Source organism: Echiichthys vipera (genome assembly GCF_963691815.1).
Source record: "Echiichthys vipera genome assembly, chromosome: 19".
Taxonomy (NCBI): domain Eukaryota; kingdom Metazoa; phylum Chordata; class Actinopteri; order Perciformes; family Trachinidae; genus Echiichthys; species Echiichthys vipera.
Window position 1 is genome coordinate 13,517,247 of NC_139844.1, and position 18,340 is coordinate 13,535,586.

General features: G+C 36.9%; 2 protein-coding genes across 2 annotated transcripts; both read left to right on the top strand.

The window, feature by feature from the left end:
- akirin2 (akirin 2) lies at positions 1-4,960 on the top strand. The gene is made up of 5 exons (XM_083933546.1): positions 1-475; positions 1,762-1,896; positions 2,522-2,671; positions 2,757-2,828; positions 4,341-4,960. The coding sequence occupies exons 1-5, from the start codon at positions 304-306 to the stop codon at positions 4,349-4,351; spliced, it is 540 nt and encodes a 179-aa protein (XP_083789672.1). The 5' UTR covers positions 1-303; the 3' UTR covers positions 4,352-4,960.
- A 1,423-nt stretch (positions 4,961-6,383) lies between these two features.
- On the top strand, positions 6,384-18,330 carry rars2 (arginyl-tRNA synthetase 2, mitochondrial). Its single transcript, XM_083933491.1, has 20 exons — positions 6,384-6,521; positions 7,623-7,696; positions 7,782-7,884; positions 8,500-8,583; positions 8,676-8,776; positions 9,182-9,237; positions 9,769-9,852; positions 9,951-10,027; positions 10,823-10,981; positions 11,071-11,177; positions 12,137-12,232; positions 12,805-12,865; positions 14,047-14,123; positions 14,886-15,010; positions 15,247-15,314; positions 15,418-15,527; positions 16,136-16,231; positions 16,352-16,426; positions 17,387-17,450; positions 18,177-18,330. The coding sequence occupies exons 1-20, from the start codon at positions 6,486-6,488 to the stop codon at positions 18,261-18,263; spliced, it is 1,740 nt and encodes a 579-aa protein (XP_083789617.1). The 5' UTR covers positions 6,384-6,485; the 3' UTR covers positions 18,264-18,330.
- Positions 18,331-18,340: the final 10 nt, after the last annotated feature.

An 18,340-nucleotide genomic window follows, 5' to 3' on the forward strand; every position in this document is an offset into this window, starting at 1 on the left:
ACGGGGATAGTACACTCGGGAATAGGGCAGACATATCTGCAATCATCCGATTTTATAGCGAATATATCCTACATCCTCTTATCGGGATTTACTCGAGATATATGCAGTGGCGTAAATTAATTGAGATTTATCAGCAGAAGGCAAATATAGGCGTGTAGAAGTGCGTATTTTCCTGCTGCCCGGAATCGCTGCTGACCTAGCTAACATTAGCTAGCACTAGCAGCACATACCGGGGCCCACCTTTCCCAGATAACGGGAAACTTCAGCGTTTCTGATTAAGTGTTTTAGACTCATTTCTGCGTGATGGCTTGCGGGGCTACCCTGAAAAGAACGATGGACTTTGATCCATTAATGAACCAGGCGTCACCTAAAAGAAGGAGGTGCGCTCCGATCATGTCTCCGGTCTCTTCACCGCAGAAGTATTTGCGTATGGAGCCCTCGCCTTTCGGGGAAGTGTCGTCCAGACTCACCACAGGTAAGGAATTTAAAATCTTCATGTATACATTTCACAGTAATACCATAGTTCAGTATAAAAGTATTCAGAATTGTAAACTAGGGCCACGTTAGCATTCCTCTGTCAGCAACTCCAACCGGTAACTTGTCAATTTAATATTAAATTAGTGTTTTTTTCAATGCTGCCTGTTGTCAAACACATGTAAACAAAGTGATGTGAGTTTTAATCACCCAGTTGTAAATTCAGTCAACACTTTGTAGCAGTTTTTTTTTAATGAATTATCGTTTGATAATAGTATTAACAGTGTTGGGGAAATATCAGGAAACTCTGGTTTGTGACGTTACTGTGTGTAATCAATATATGATGGTGAATGATGCATTTGATAGTCACTAGTGGTGGAAGACGTACTCTGAGCTTTTACTTAAGTAAAAGTAGTAATACCAAACTGTAGAAATACCCTGTGTCAAGTGACAGTCCAGCATTCAAAATGTTACTTCAGTAAAAGCACAAAAGTATCAGCCTATTACAAAAAGTAAAAGCACTCATAATGCAGAATGGCGAATTTCAGAATAATATTGTAATTGATAGATTTATGTAAACATCACTTAAGTGTTGCAGCTGATAATGGTGGGGATAGTTGGATTTTGTTTATATACTGCTGTGTAGCTTAATCTATAACAATATGCCATTTCATTCGTTGATATTTTGTATTAATAACCTGCATTTGTAAAGTAACTATTAATGAAGTTACCAAAAGAAATGTAGTGAAGTAAAAAGTATATTGTTTCTTCTGAAATCTAGTGGATTAGAAGTAAAAAGGAGATGTAAAACTTAATTATATTGACACAGGGAAAACCCATGGAAAATTAAAGAAACAAACCTTTTATGGTCCTGGCAATTTATTTTAGCATATTCCTTTTTACCTTCAGGTGAGAATGAACAACTATGCTATCCATCAGAGCTGCCAAAAACAAACACATTGTAGTAAATGGATGAAAGCATTTTGAATATGCTGGTATGTTGGGGACACACTGTACACCCACTTAGCGCATGCTGGTTGGATGACAATACAATTTAAGTGGCTGGAATTCTGAAAAATGTAAATATCAGTCACTGCTGGCTGGTAACTCCAGTACTTTGAAAAAACTATTATAATATTCTACAATCAATTTGTTTCTAATGTAAGCACATTGGAGATTAGTTCATAGGTAAGTTATCATCAGATTTGCGAGTTCTACAATGTTTTTCCCCCCATATGCATGCTGCACCTCTGTTTATTGGAGCAAATGTTTTTCTATCTGTTTCAGAGCAAATTCTACACAACATCAAACAAGAGTACAAGCGGCTGCAGAAACGACGACACCTGGATAGTGCTTTCCAACAGGCAGACAGCTGCTGTCCTCTGGACCTGCAGAATGCTCACAGTGGATCAGCCCTGCCAGGTAGCTACTGTCTTAACCAGGGTATTGACTAAACTTCCTGGTTAGGACGACAACTGGGATACTACTAGCACATGATTACAAGCCTGATATTCAGACTGGCTGGCCATTATGTCACCACTTTATAAATCATGCTGACTTTCATGGCCCTTGGACTCTGACCTTCTTGTTTGCCATTTTCTCACAGATGTGAACTTGATTCAACACACAAGTAACCACTGACTAACATATTCATGCACTTTGGCATCAACAAGTTGGGATGTTATTTACCTTTTTCAACTGCCAACAACTGTGGGAAATCCCATATCCATAGCCGACTTCTACAGAGAAAACAAATAATAGAGTTGGAAAGCCCCCTTATCCTTTCACTTTCTTTTATTTCTACTTATTATGGTGCTTTTTTTAAATCCACCCACTCTGAAAAGGTGAAATGGACTGATACTCGGACAGTCAGTGTGTATCTGGTGTTATAGATACGAACATTAATATGTTGCCATACCTGCTTTGCATGAAAGTTGGACGATTTCAATGTTGTACTTATTGCAATATGAGCATGACCATGTTGCAATGCTTTGACAGCGTGTAATGTCATGCATCTTGTATTAATTGTGTCATGTTGACTCAACAGGTACGTCCTCCGGTGCCTCGTCTCCCACCAGGAAAGAGCAGCCTTTATTTTCCCTCAGACAAGTTGGGATGATTTGTGAAAGACTGCTTAAAGAGCGAGAGGACAAAATCCGTGAGGAGTACGACGAGATACTGACGACAAAGCTTGCAGGTAGGTTTTTATTTTTATGGCTTATAAAACAACTTGCAGCGAGTAATCCATACAGTGTGCCAATAAATGTTCACTCTTCCAACAGAGCAATATGATGCGTTTGTCAAGTTCACGCATGATCAACTGATGCGAAGGTTCGGAGAGCAGCCTGCCAGCTGTAAGTATATTTATTGCTGCCAAATACTGTTATGAAGCACATTTAGTAGTTATCTGCTGATTAAAAGCCTGAAACATGCTGATGAGCATCTGCTGCTTAATGCCCACATTTAGGAATAAAGTTGAATTTTAAAAATCGCTTCTGAATTGGAATCTGAATCCAAACTATAAAACTGAACATTTGTTTGGGAGAAAAAACATGTTTTTTGCTTATTGATTACTAGATATAAAGTTTGTCACCGTCTGCTGTTACTCATAAGTCACTGCATGTGTCTTTGTTTTGCACAGCCAACTTTAGCTCTGCTGTCAGAGGTATGGCTAAGCTTTACAAATTACAGTAGAATGTAATAGTGCAGAGGAAGATACTTTACTGCCTTAGTGAACAGTATTTTCTGCTGCATGCTGCAAGAATGGAGCACTTTCAGTGTCTCCGGTCATTGTCATAATGCCCCACAATCAGCTTATGCTAGCATGTCCGGCTCAAGTTAAGCTGCAGAGTCTGGTCAGTGTTAATGAAAACTTTATTCTAGGCTCAGCACCAGAAAAATGTTTTCATTGGTGTTTAAAGCTGGTTATAAAACAATTATTTGTCCCTCTCCACTTTTGTGAATCCTGGTGTTCCAACCTTTACCTACATTTTTACCCACTTTGGTAAATCAGTTTAGAGTGAGACAGTTTGACTTGGGGCTGAACAACATGGCAAAATTTGAAAATGTCATATCTGGATAACAATATAGCATGCCCATTGAAGGACGATAAACAATCCTATCTAATTATCTCCCAGCTTTAGTGGCGAGGGTTCATACAAAGTCTTGAACATTTGGAAAATGCTTAATTTTAACTCTGTTTTAAAGGCTAGGAATATGCTGATTCATATATAAGCCTTGAAAAATACTTGATTTTCAACATGATCTGCTGTTTCATCTACACTATGACTCGTGTAAACGGATAATCTTTTAATATTTTAAATGAAACGATCCAGTCGTCATGTTTGCTGTCTCACCTGACGCAGATATAATGTATAATAATCATGATCAAAACAAAAAATCAAATTTATTATGAGTACTTTATAAAATAAAGCGTAAATATACACTGATTGCTGTAGGTATTGAGGAATTCTGTAAACCTTTTCCCACAGTTGCACTCTTAAAAAGCTGTACGAACCGTGACACTAACACAAGGACAAACGCGCTGTGGTGATTAGTAAAACTATAATTATTTCAATCAAACACTAATGAGAATCTGGTCAGAAAACAGGCTTTTAAAGGGTGTTTATTTAAATCTTTTATTTATACAGGGCCTTTGAGTCTGGGTAGAGCAGTTCACAAAAATAAGACTAAATCGGGCATTTACACAAACAAAAGCTGAGTCAATTTCCTGCTGCAGTTCATTTCATGTGATTTGAGAAGAACATATAGTGGCCATTTAACCATTCACTCCTGAGCCCTAGAAAAACTGAGCTTGCCTATACTGGTGAAAGGGTTTACATATTTATTGTGTTTGTCCTCCACAGATGTTTCCTGAGTGTCAGTGTGAGATTTTGAGGAATACAATTTGCTGCAAGCTGCTCCAGCGACTCAGTGGGTCTAGTTGGACTTTTCCCCAAGCTGTGCCATACCGCCTCTATGTGGACTCAGTTTGTGGCATCCGCGTTTGCTGCGTCTATCAGAGTTAGGAGGGCTTCCTGTTGCCATCCTGTTCAAGGACTCTCTGTGACTCTACCAGTGGCCTCTTCACTGCCGTGTCAATATTTATTTGGCTTTGTTCTGATGCCTTCGTAAAAGGCTGAATGCCACCACACACTTGGCCTTTACCATTTTCATTTTTTTGTGATTGAGTTATTTCACAGAGAGGATGTTAGTTGTACAGCTTCTCTACATGTACATTTTGAGAAAGGGATTCATCAGTGACGAGTGGATGAACCAACGGCGCCTTTGATACTGGACTCCAGGAACGGGCATCTTGGCATTTTTCAAGTTCGTTTTTAAACTGTACTTGCAATTACTGCTATGACATTTGTATACACTGTATTTTTTTTAAATTTTTTTGCTTGACTTTTGTTCATTGTACGAAATCTTACTGATTTTATTTGCTGTAGGTATAAAGGGGCTTTGTTTCAAGAAAAGCAAACAAATAAAGTGTTTACACAAATGTTTGACGACTCGTGTTGAGTCACTACTGTGTGCACCATCTTTCTCTCAAAAGCTTTACTGGTTTCTACATGCTGTCGCCACAGTGGTTTGAAGGTGAGAGGATTTTACTTTCTTTAGTTTCTTTATCTCAAATGTCCCAACAACAAAGTCTCTTTCCTCAAACTCCCTATTCAGGTTACATTTTCAGCTTGTTCAACTGTCCCTAGTTTGGGATAAAACCCAGACACCCCTGTCAACAATTATCACTGGGAATGATATATTATAAACCCCTTTTTAAAAGCTTTTGATATCACAACAGACCAGGAAAGTGACTTTTGATATTGCCCAAAGTGTGTTAGTATTGAGAAAATACACCAGTTTAGTTTTTTGAGTAACAAATATTCAACTAAATAAAAGGGGAACACACAAAACAAGGGAACACACTTCTATGAAAGATGCTCCAAAAAAAGTGCAGGGTCATTGTTACCTGTGAGTCAAGAGCCAAACCTTTAAACACCATCCTAGTTTACTTGAATTAGACTTCTCCATATTGATCCCTTGGGATGACTCCTGAAAAGAAATTGAATTTCCAGCAGATTATAAAACACAAGGAGGTATAAAAATACAGAATAAGAAATGCAATAAACTCGATTACATAAATACAGAAAGTAAAACTGTAAACAAACAAAAATATTAAAGGTAAACCATACAGAAAAAAAGAAATATATATATATATATATATATATAGTAGAGATAAAAGTAAAATAAAAACCCCGGGAAATGAAATCAAATAGGCGTAGAGAAACGAGGATAAATATAGATAATTAATGTATCTTTACCTGCAGTAAAAGACTTTGTAGGTGGGCTTCAAAACCTAGGATCTATCTCTTCGGTTTTCTTTAGTGTGAAGAATGGAGATACAACTCTATGCTGTTTCTCCTATCTCCAGTAATAATATATATATATCAAATAAAATCAAAATCATAAGGATTAAATTCAAATCTAATTTTAGAGGGTTTAATATTTCTCATTTGTGTTTTTATCAGATTTAGAAAATGGCATTCGTCAGGTTTGGTTTTGTTCATGTTGCCAAGGAAACGCCATGAGGTTGACTCTAATCGTACCCAGCGGCCCTCATGAATGAATCATTTTAATGTTAAACCCTTGTAAAAAATAGCTACATTTTTCAATATTAAATTCAATGGTTACTTGTTTATTGATATTTATTGTTCTGAAAGAATATTTAAGGTTTGAAAGCTGTTTCACGGGGGATTAAGTGACCGGAAGTGTCGGGAGGGGCCGAGACAATAATCGAGCGAACCTCTTTTTAGTTGGTGACGTCTTTAGCGAACGAGGCCTGTGATTGGACCAACTCGAAGGAAGCGGTGCGGCTAATGCGGAAGTCAAGTCTGCACACAGGATGTCAGTGAGAATGCATCACACAGCAATAGTTTGTTTCTAATTTTGTAAAAAATAAAAAAATATATATATATCGTTATATTGTGTTTTCACGTTTATTAAGAAACATGGCGTGTTTCTTTAGAAGAAGAATCGCAGAAAAGGTAAGAAATAGCGACACACTATGCTAATGCTAACTTAGAAGCAGCATGCCTTGACCCTGGTGCAGGACTGTTGACACTTGCACATAACTGTAGCCCGGAAAGATATGAAACCTCCATAACTGAAAACCAATTAGCCTCACTTAGAACTATATATGTGAAATTCCCCAAACCACCCAAAGCAAAATAGGTGCATTTTAAAACAGTGAATACGGTGTATCCATCTAAAGATTCTCTACACCACAGATTTAACATTGCCTTAGATTAAGTGCGTTTTGTAAAAAGGCAATTGAATCCAATGTTGCCAAGAGGCACTTTGAATATAATTATGTGATTTCCCTGTGTTTTGTTCGTTTTGTAGTTGTTTGTTTGTTTTGCTTGTTTCTTGACCTTTTATGTAAATCTTACGTCTGTCTTATGTATCAACATGCAAGCATGTAATAATAATGGATTCACTTGTTTAACTTTACATTCAATTCAATTCAATTTTATTTATAGTGCCAAATCATAACAAAAGTTATCTCAGGACGCTTTACAGAGTAGGTAAAGACCACACTCTATGACTTATGTATGATAAACATAGACCCAACAATTCCCCCGTAGACTACGGTGGCAACGAAACCCTTCCCTGTTACAGGCAGGAACATCAGACAGACCCAGCTCTGTGGAGGACGGACATCTGTCTTGACTGGACATGCAATGTACTGAATTTTGAATTATTGTCTAAAAAAGGTTGCCTAAAAAAAAACTTGCACATAACTGTTAGCCTCTATAAGCTTATTGCACAATGTTTACTGAAATCCTTTACTTCTGTGTGTTTCTTTCCAATGCTTTTATTGTTTTACAATGTACTCAATTTGCATAGACTATAAATATATATATATGTAATTACATAGTCTTTGCTTTATGTTGTGTCATTGATGCTGTGAGAATTCATTTTAGCAGCGTCAATTCCTTGGCTATTTATTTTTGTATTAATATTTTTATTCTAATGTAATTTTATATGCGTTAATTTCCAATGATTTTAATGTTTTATGTAAAGCACCTTGAATAACCTTGGTGTTGGAATGTGATGTTCAAATAAACCTGCCTTGCCTTGCCTAGCTGGGTCGGACGTTGCAGCAGTCTGAGGATGCCTTCATACCGGCTCTGACAGCAGTTCCCGTTTTTAAGAAACAGTTAAGTGAGTTTATCATGAGCTCTGTTAGTCCTCTGCTCTTTATGTGCCCGTCTGTTAAAGCTCCCTGAACTTGGTCTTCTCAGGCAGACTGCTGACTTCAAACTGTCAATCAGCACATTACGGATCAGTGGGATTTTACCATCCAGTGGTGACATCCAGCTGCAGACAGAAGACTTGGCCACACGGGTAAGATTCCTCTTGGGGGAAGCATGGATAAAGGCTACGACTTGTTAAACAACTAGAAAAATTAGAGGATACAGACCAAAACCAGACGTGGAGAGACTTTTACATGCTGTTGTAATTTATAAAATAGACCTCTGTGATTGGCCTTCCCTCTAGTATTTCTTAGAAGAATTTGGGGTAATTGCAATTTAGTCTAAAAGCTGCTGCAACACACAGAAGAAATCAGAGCATATCATTCAACCTCAGTCCTCAAATTACTGCGCTGGCTTCCATATAAAGCCGTCTTTTCTTTTTTCTCCTAGTTGCGTAATTGTGTACATGTAAACGCCTCCAAATTCCAAAACATCGCCAAATTTCTTTCTTACTTACTTTTGTTACATTTTCTATATAAAAAAATGTTTGAAATTTCATGAACGAATAATAATATATTAAATTAAATGAAACATCTATCGTCTTGCAATTTCACCTGGAACCAAAATCATAAAGTTATAAATAAAAATAAAAATTTACTTCCAGCTATGGTTGCAGATGCACTCAATGTCTGTTCATCTTAATATAATCCTGAGCTCTAAAGAAAAACCCTGGACCCTTTTAACTTTCTTTAAATCTATTTTCCAGTTAAAGCATGACAGCGTGGTGGAGGACATAGCTGCTGGATATGGAGTGATCAACTTTAAAGTGAATCACAAGCTTCTCGTCCAGGTCTGTCAGTCATTTTCTCCCACTGCGGTGAAAACAGCCGTCTCAACTGATTCTACTGTGATTTATAACCTGCTCTTCTCCCGTTGTTGTAGAAAATGTTGGAGCCATTTGGAAAGAACGAGGGTCAGAGATTTGGGTTAAACAGTGAACTTTTCAGAACTCTCAAGAGAGGAACAACATTAGTTGAGTATAGGTATGTTTGTGTGTTTATACTGTATTTTAGACTCTACAGGTGAATGGGGTAACATTTTTAACTAACAGATATCACCATGAAACTTCCCCAGTTGATTACTTACATTGAGACAAATCATCAAGTTTTATGAAATGTATGTTTAAATATACAAAGGAGGCATTATTGAGTGCTAACTTTCGCTGAATTTGGGAGAAATCTACAGACACAAACAGATCAAATGTAGTAAAAAAAACACCTGATAATGTTATTTTCTTTCCACCAGACTGAAAGAAGATGCTAAAATATCCCCAAATGTTAAATTGTAATTGAAAGAATGATGTTCTTGCCTACAGTGTCTCCCCACTACATGTAATATTTTCCTCTTGTAGATTGTTATCAGACAGAATTTGTGTTTTTATGTTGCAGTTCTCCAAATATTGCCAAAAAATTCCACGCTGGACACTTAAGATCTACAATTATAGGTGAGTCAATCTGTATAAAAATGTTTTTTCAGCTGTGTAACTGTCCTGTTGTTTGTTAAAAAAAGCTTATAAAAATGTTTTATTAATATCCTAAATATGTTGGTATTGGCCTCAAAACCCTGTATCTGTATCAGGCTATACTGTAAACTTACATATTAAATCGTTTGTTAAATCAGTCAACTGCACTAGGGCCGCCTGAAAGTTTCTATCTCAACATAGTTCATTTCATAATCTCATTATCAATTTATATCACAACATGTTTTCTGGTAATTCTATCAATTAATACTCTATATAAAATAACATGGTAAAGCTTATTTTTGTACACTCCTGCTTGAATTAAATACTTGACTAATGAAAAGCACTGTCAATGCGACATGAACAGGATTTCGTCCAAATAACGTAAATAATACTGTAACACACGCGATAGAAGCAATATAGAAAAATACATACGATTGACATTTTCATATTGTTTTGAAGATATATGTCGTTATATTTCCCGGCCCTAAACTGCACTAAAATCCGCATCTCCAGGTAACTTCATTGCTAACATAAAGCAGTCTCTCGGACACAATGTCATTCGAATGAACTACCTGGGAGACTGGGGTATGCAGTTTGGTGAGTAGATAATGTGCAACATATTCAACAGGTGTCCTCCGGGCTCATAAATGCTTCCCTCTGAGTGAAAAAAGCTCTTTTGTTCTTGGATTTTTCAGGTTTGCTGGGAGCTGGCTTTGGTCAGTTTGGATGTCAGGAGAAATTGAAACAGAATCCCTTACAGCATTTGTTTGAGGTGAGTTTGCGTGTTTCTGGTTATTTATTGACATGTACACAACAGATGCCAATGAAAAAAACCTTTTTCCCCGGGCTCAGACAATGAGAAAATCGCACAAGTAAAACTGAAATGACAATCTCTAAGACATTAAAGTACAGTTGAATTATATAGATAAACTTTAAACATTATAAACTACAAATGAAGTTATATATGACAGAAATAGTTCAGAAAATGTTTATTATGGAAGGAACAATTGACTTTGTTTCTGAGGCATGCCAGAATTTAATGTGATGTATATTGGAAAAACTGAAAATCTTATTAGAATACAAAGTGAGATATATAAATATCTATATACATAATGTTTTGATGTATTTTGTTTAGTGAGATATATAAATATCATATATAGGTATAGATATTTCATTTTTTTGGCATGCTTTGTCTCAGGTCCTGTACTGGGGCGAACAGAAAGATTTACATTTCTCTGAAACTTTGACTATTTTCTCCGTTGTCCCTTTGTCTGTCTCTCTGTTCTGTTTCTTGTCAAAAACCAATAAAAACTAAAGTTTAAAAATATAAATCTGTGCAGACAGTTTGGATGTCTGGATTAAGACACACTTGACCTTTATCACAGAGAACTGTGTTGAATGAATGTGCGTTTCATAAAAAGTGTTGATCGTCTGCTCAGCAGCAGATAAACAGATGCATTGAGTGCGTTTATGTGTCTAATATCTAAATGCTGTTTAAAAAAAAATAATTTCTCCAACATTCCCATGCCCGCAATTTTTGGCAGTATTTTCTGTTTTTGTCTTGCAGGTTTATGTTCAGGTAAACAAGGAAGCAGAGCACAATGAGCGAATGCAGCAGGCTGCCAGAGACTTCTTTAGACAGCTGGAGCAGCATGACAGCGCGGCTGTGTCGTTATGGCAACAGTTCAGAGACATCACAGTGGATGAGTATCAGCACATTTACAAGGTACAACCAGCCGGACTGAACGACACGACCATGATCTAATGTCAGTAGATTCAAATCTAATCAAACCGTTTCTTTTCAAATCTCTTCAGCGGTTAGGAATCCACTTTGATGTTTACTCCGGGGAGTCTTTTCACCAGGATCAAGCCCAGGAGGTGGTGGAGCAGCTGCAGAGCCGAGGCCTGTTGAAGACCTCCGAGTATGTGACGACCTTTAAACAGTAACTGGTTTTACAAACACCAGTGGGTCAGATGCCTGCTCCTAGTTGGTTTATTTACTCAAAGTCCAACTGATCAAATAACTGGACTATATAACCTAGACTTTCTAGAAATTTCACACCCTGATTAATAATCTAATTGCTTCACAATATTATTATATTGTATATCAATATTATCCTGATCTTTATTTTTTTGCCTTTAAAATATACTTAAAACTCTTGAAATGGCACTAAAACACACTGGAATGACTCTACCGTACATTTTGTTAAGAAACAATTATGAGGACATTCATAGTAAACTTTAATTCATAACATGACTGAAAAGTCAAGGTGTCAGGCGTAAAAAAAACACACCTGAACCTGCAACGTCTCTGTTACAAAGTTTGTCCACCAGAGAGCACTGAAAAATGTTTACACTTCAACTGCTCAGCACATGTCTTCATCACAATTCATTATTTTTGAATCATTTCATATTCATCATATTCTTTTCTGTCAAAAACAATAAAACCAAGCTGCAACGTCCCTGCCAAACATTATGGCGTTCAAAATATCCAGCAGACATCCTTTATTATGGATTATGAGCAGGGGATTTTACACAGCACGTCATAATTAACAAATCATTTGTGATTTTAAAAGCAAACAACAACAACATCAACAGAAGAAAAATGACCATTTCTAAGAATGCACAAGAAAATCAATGATAAACTTCTCTTAAACACAAATTCAATCTTGCGTGTCCAGTAAAGTAGGAGGAGGAAGTGTGTACTTTATATAGACAAAAAATATGGCACGTTATCTCTACTTAAAATACTACTTAATGACTTATTAGTATTATTATCATCTATTCAGAAACAACAGTCAAGTCATTAAAAGTCACTGCAGTAGACATTGATGTCTCAGTAAATGAACACTGAGCAGACATGCACCTGTTGTATTTACAGGAAAGGAACAGCTGTGGTGGATGTGTCCTCTGCTGGAGACATGAGCAGCGTCTGTACGGTGCTCCGCAGTGACGGCACGACTCTCTACATCACCAGGTCGGTGCACTGTTGCTAGAAATGGTCAATTGAAATCTGCAGGAAGCTTTATGGTTGCTTAAGTATTGGTATTATTTAAAATTATTTTTTGGTTTCACTTGTCTGTGCTAGTGAATATTAGAGAGAGGTCAGAATTCAAGAATGTTGTGGTTTTCCGTATAATATACTGTACATCCATTTGTTTATACCTAAAGCAGCAAAAGCTAGAGTAGGCAAAAGTCTACATACTTCTTTATCAAACCTCTGTTTAACAAAGTAGAATGGAGTTGTAATGAAAAACCAAATACACCGTATGCATATGTGATCTTATGTTTGACTTGTACAGAGGGAGGTATGGTATGTTTTGGTGACTGAAGGTAATATGATATGCATCAGGTGGGTTGTAGACTGAGGCAGGTGTGTATTTTAATTAATTTTTTGTGCATCTTCACATGTTCTACCTGTGGAATAAATAAAAAGTAAAACAAATCTGCAGGAAAAATGTTTTTAATGACAAATCAAAGCTGAAGTGTCGGATGAATAATGCATGAGCAATGATCACAATAATAGCTTATTTTTACATTTCTTCACAGAGATCTTGCTGCAGCAATTGACCGAAAAGAAAAGTACAGTTTTGATGAGATGATTTATGTGGTAAAGAAAGTTATCTATCTATCTATCTATCTATCTATCTATCTGTCTATCTGTCTACCTGTCTGTCTGTCTGTCTGTCTGTCTGTCTGTCTATTTATCTATCTACTTTCTTTTAAAGATAAGATTGAACAGTAGGAGGTAGCTTAAAATATACACACATAGCTTCAATACGCTTCAATAGTAACATATATGGAAATAGCACATTTTGATTGCAGTCGTAAGTGATGAGCACATAGTGGTGTATAACTATCTTCAACATTGTAGTTTTTTGCAGTTATTTACAGAGCGGAGACAATCAGTCAATTGAAAGCTATTTTGATAATTGTAAAGACATTTTTCAAGCAAAAATCACAAACATTCTCAGGTTATGTGAGAATTTGCTTTTCTTTCTTATCTATCTTTGTTGGAAACAAACAACATATAAAGAATGTCATCTTGGGCTTTTCTGGTCATTTTATACATATGAGAAAACGAGGACACCATATGAGCGCAAACCTCCCAGGCCCAGGCATGACATATCTCACAATGTTAATGCAGTGGGAATTTTTCAAGTCCCGAAATCATGTTTCTGATTATTCCGACTCCACATTAATGCAGCATGAATTACTATATCCTCTCAATGTTAACAAAAAGCGACAAACAATTGTCTATCCACGACGTGATACAGGTCCGCTTCAAAATGTAATGGATTCTAATCCTGACGACATGACCTCTTTAGCAGGAGCAATAATTGGCAAATTAATAGATGATGAAAACAATAATTAGTTGCACTTTACTCTATCAATTTATTTAAACGGTGTTTTGATTACCCGATGTGATATCTCTTATGCTCTAAGAAGACTTCACTCTGAAATAAGTCAGGTTGTAAGCCACCAGAATGAGATTGCGTTTTTAAATTTTTATTTAACCTTTTTTTCCCAAAATGTTTTCATTTTTTCACATCCTCTTTGTTGATAGCAGAAACAATTATGCAAAACAAGTCAAACACCGAAATGCAAAATGGATGTGTGGATATGTGTTTTAGAGTCGTGGTTTAACCATTTGATTCTGTTTTGTTTATGAGTGCAGAGCAGCAAGTTAATCAGAGTTTAGATCATATGTTTGTGCCTCTACTTCTCTTGAATGAATCTCTTTTCCTTTTTACACTCTTCCCTTTACGCGCACTTGTTTTTCTTTTTAAGACGGATAAAAGTCAAGCGAATCACTTCCACGAGTTGTTCCACATCCTGCTCGCTATGGGACATTCTTGGGCCGACAGGTAGAAAGAAAAACACCTGAACAAACACACACACACACACACACACACACACACACACACACACACACACGCACGCACACACACCATAAACCAGTTTAATGAAGGCCGATTGGTTAGCTGATGGTGTAACACAGCTGCTCTCTCCATCATCCACCCACACGACTGTCTACCCTGTTTAATCTCCTGCTGCATCTTGTCGAATTATATTTATTTACAAAATATTTGCTTATCCTCTATTTATACTGCTACACACCATGTGTGTTTAACACTTATTGGGGCAATATAAATCTTCTTAATCAAGCTGGATTTAGTAATACTTTTTGTAATCAGCACTCCACCCATCATGGACAGCTGTTTTGAAACACTGGTCTTCAAAGTGTTGGTGCTTTACTTTAGTTTTTTATACACTTTTCAGATGTTTTGTATACATATTATGCTATTTTATACATCCAGTTCACTACATTTCAGATAGAAAGATACACTTAACTTCACCACTTTTCTCTGACAACTATAGTTCTTTCAAAAAATATAATAAACATACAAAATATGATAAATTGGTTTATATCAAAACACTCTCTATAAAGTACAATGTTATTAATAATATATCACACTGAAAAGGGCCATTCTACATAATGATTACCTTCACTTTTCATACTCTTGCTGATGATATTTTTGCATTTTTGCTTACTTAACAGAGTATTTGTACAGTGTCATACTGCTTTTACTTAATATATAAATGCGTTATTCCACCACTGGTTGCAGGTGTAAGCATGTGCCCTTCGGCCTGGTGCGGGGCATGAAGACCCGGAGCGGTGAGGTTGTGTTTCTGGAGGACGTTCTGGACGAAGCTCGGGCCAGGATGCTCCACAACATGAGCCAATCAAAAAGTAAAGCCTGTCACACTTTAGGCAGCAATTTGGCAACACAAATATTTCTTGTAGCTCCAAAAACAGCAAAAGATTAGTATGTATACTGTATTCAGTCTGTCAGAATATCGATGGACAAGAAAAAACTGTCGTCACCAGCATTACAAATTTGAATGTCTTTAAAAAAGGCAAACATTAAGAAAACTGTCCAATGTGGGGATAATGAACCTGTATTTGGGGACTCGCTCTTTCCACAGCAACAAAGGAAATGGACAATCCAGAGGACACCGCGGAGAAAGTGGCAATCAGTGCACTAATAGTGCAGGTGAATCTCTACACTCTAGTATTCAGTCAAATATTGCTTGTTTTGCTGTTTGATCTGCACCATGTGACAAGAGATATTCACAATTTTATTGACTTTGTTTCAGGACTTCAAAGGTCCCCTGCAGTCAGACTATAAGTTTGACTGGGACAGGATGCTGCAGGCTCAGGGAGACACAGGAGTTTTCCTCCAGTACACACATGCTCGACTCTGCAGGTAGAATGAATATTTGACGACCGATCCGCATCACAGAGATACTGTAACTGTATCTGTCGGTGTATAGGTTTTCTGATATTAAACAATATTCTTTCTAAAAGTTATTTGTTGTGGAAAGCAGCCTTCTGAGCACCTTCACAACATTTCGGTGCAAAATCCACGTAGAAAGACCTGGAAAAACCTGTTGCAATGTTCATAAAGGCATCTGACTATTGTTTAAAGACCTAATTAATTAATGTGCTGCTGTTTTGCTTACCACATAACATTGCTTCATTTTTTATAAACTGATCATGTTTTGTTTTGTTCTGTAAAAGAATGTGCAAAGTAACTTAACTATAGCTGTCTGATGGATGTATGAAGTGGTTTAACATGGAGGTAATCAAGTAAAGAGGAAGTACTTATGAACCATCCACCACTGCTCAACACTTCTAACACTTCACCAGCTGATTTCTGTTCCTGTTGGTTTAGTGTTCAATATATAAATAGATTATAGTTCATCTGCTCATCATGTACAGTCACTCTTGGGATTTAGTCAAAGCATTAAAACAACATTAATATATAAATATGCATCATGTGCTGACTTATAAAGTTGCCTTTTCTTACTGCAGTTTAATACGGAGGAATGAAGGTGCCGAGTCAGCTGAATTTGAGCCGTCCCTCCTACTTGAGCAGACGAGTGTCACCATATTGCAGCACCTCCTTCGGTAATCAAACCACTTTTTTTAAAAACCTGTCGTCCGTTGTCAAACAGACAATGGCAGATGTTGTCACAGTCTGTATTTGCTCTTCTGTATTTAATAAAATGCTCAATGTGCTTTTTGCAGCTATGATGAGGTGTTGTACCAGTCGGCCCAGGATCTGCAGCCCAAACACCTCGTCAACTTTTTACTGAAGCTGTGGTAAGCTTCAGTAAAGTCTGCTCAATTCTGTTTAAACCATAGACAACGTCATGCCACTTCCTCCAAAATATCTGCAGCTAGTGGAAAAAAAGTTGGTCTTCAGAGCTTTGTTTATTTCAACCTAAGCTATCGTCTTTTCCTAAACTCAACCAAGTAGTTTTGTTTCCTTAAGAGATTTCTGGCAAAAATCCCTGAAGACCAACTTCTCCCATGTGCAAAAAATCCAGCATATGGGCGCCGCCATCTTGTAATTTAGGAGCCAGTAGTGATCTGGCGGTAGAGTCGACCACAGCTGTCAATCATGATGTTTCGCCTCGTTTTTATAGAATCAAATCACTAATTAAAACCAAACTTATCAGGAAGATAAACACTTGAACCGCCAAGATGTTTTGGCTTCACTTTCAGGCGGGAGCTGTCAAGTCCTCCATCTTTAAATACAGTCCATGGTTTAAACCCAATATCTCTGTGCAGTTGCCCATAAAGATTAGGCTACACTAATATTATTAGTATGATAGTATTTGTAGAACTGGATTCCAGTGTTTTGCTTTGTAGGATTGTCTGACTCGTGTGATCCTAACATTTCATTTCAAATGAATTGCCTAAGCCCAAGGGGCGTGATTATTATTTCATCATTATGTTATGCTCTTATTGGATTAGCCTCCTGCCTACATGTGTTTATTTTGAAGAAGGTGACGCTCATTTTCAGTTTCCAAGAGTTGAGTTCGACAATTTGATCCAAGTTTCGTGGGTCATGACGCGGTAATATATTATGACACACATTTGAAGCTTCATTCCAAAACCTCAGTTGAAGCTTTGAATGTAAAAAAATGACATTTAGTACAGAACTATTTTGCTCCTCAACTATTAACTGGCTCATTAGAGTCAGTGTAACCATAATGTTTTTGTAGATATTGGTAATCAATCTGTGTATTAATGTTCTTCCCTTCTAATCTCTTCTAGTCACTTGATTGCCTCAGCACATAGAGAGCTGCCGGTGAAAGGAAGCTCTCAGGATGTCGCAAAGGTAGGAGGAGAATCACTAAAGTACATGTCTATGGTTTGTTTAAATGCATCATTCAGGCAACGATATACCAGTGAATCATTTACACCTTCGATACATTAAAATAATTACCATAAATAAACAAGACTATCTTCAAACAGCCGCCATCATCCCCCGTAGTGAATTAAACATTTTCTGTCATAGGTTTAAATTGCATTACGACGAACTTAAGGAAAATACAGGTGTAATATAAATATTCCTAATTCACATTGTGATTATTAGTGTATTAGTTAAGCTCTAGTTCTGTATTGGTGGTACTTGTAGCAGTAAAGCAAGACAGTTTTACTGTGAGTCATCAACAAAACAAATTAACTCAGTAATGTCAGTAAGACTGCAATATCGATATAAAGTTAGCTAACTTTGGCAACCATAAGCTGCCACTCAAGTGAGGTGATATTGCCAAAACCTCTGTCTGAATGCTATTACAGTGTTATTACAATTGTTAGTATTGCAATTTAAAAAAGGTGCTCTTTCAGATCCTGATTTAAATATAAAATGATTAATCATTCAGCCCAACGTATGTGTCGTGGTGAATCTGCCTCTTAATGCATTTATGAGAAACAAAGAGCCTGAAGGCAGATACTCTCTCGGTTCACCATGTACATGAGGAAATGAAAATGCTCTAAAATGCAAAAATAAACCTGTATTTTTTTTAAATCAAGCTTTATCTCATTTGCTAAATGTCAACAGGCCAGGCTACGACTGTTCAGCGGAGCCTGCTCAGTGCTGGCCAACGGGATGAGGATCCTGGGCATCACACCGGTTGATACAATGTGAAACTCAAAGTTTGTAACTTTATCTGTGGTGTTTTAACTGCTGTAGCTACCAAGCATCTTTATTCAATTTCTACTGTA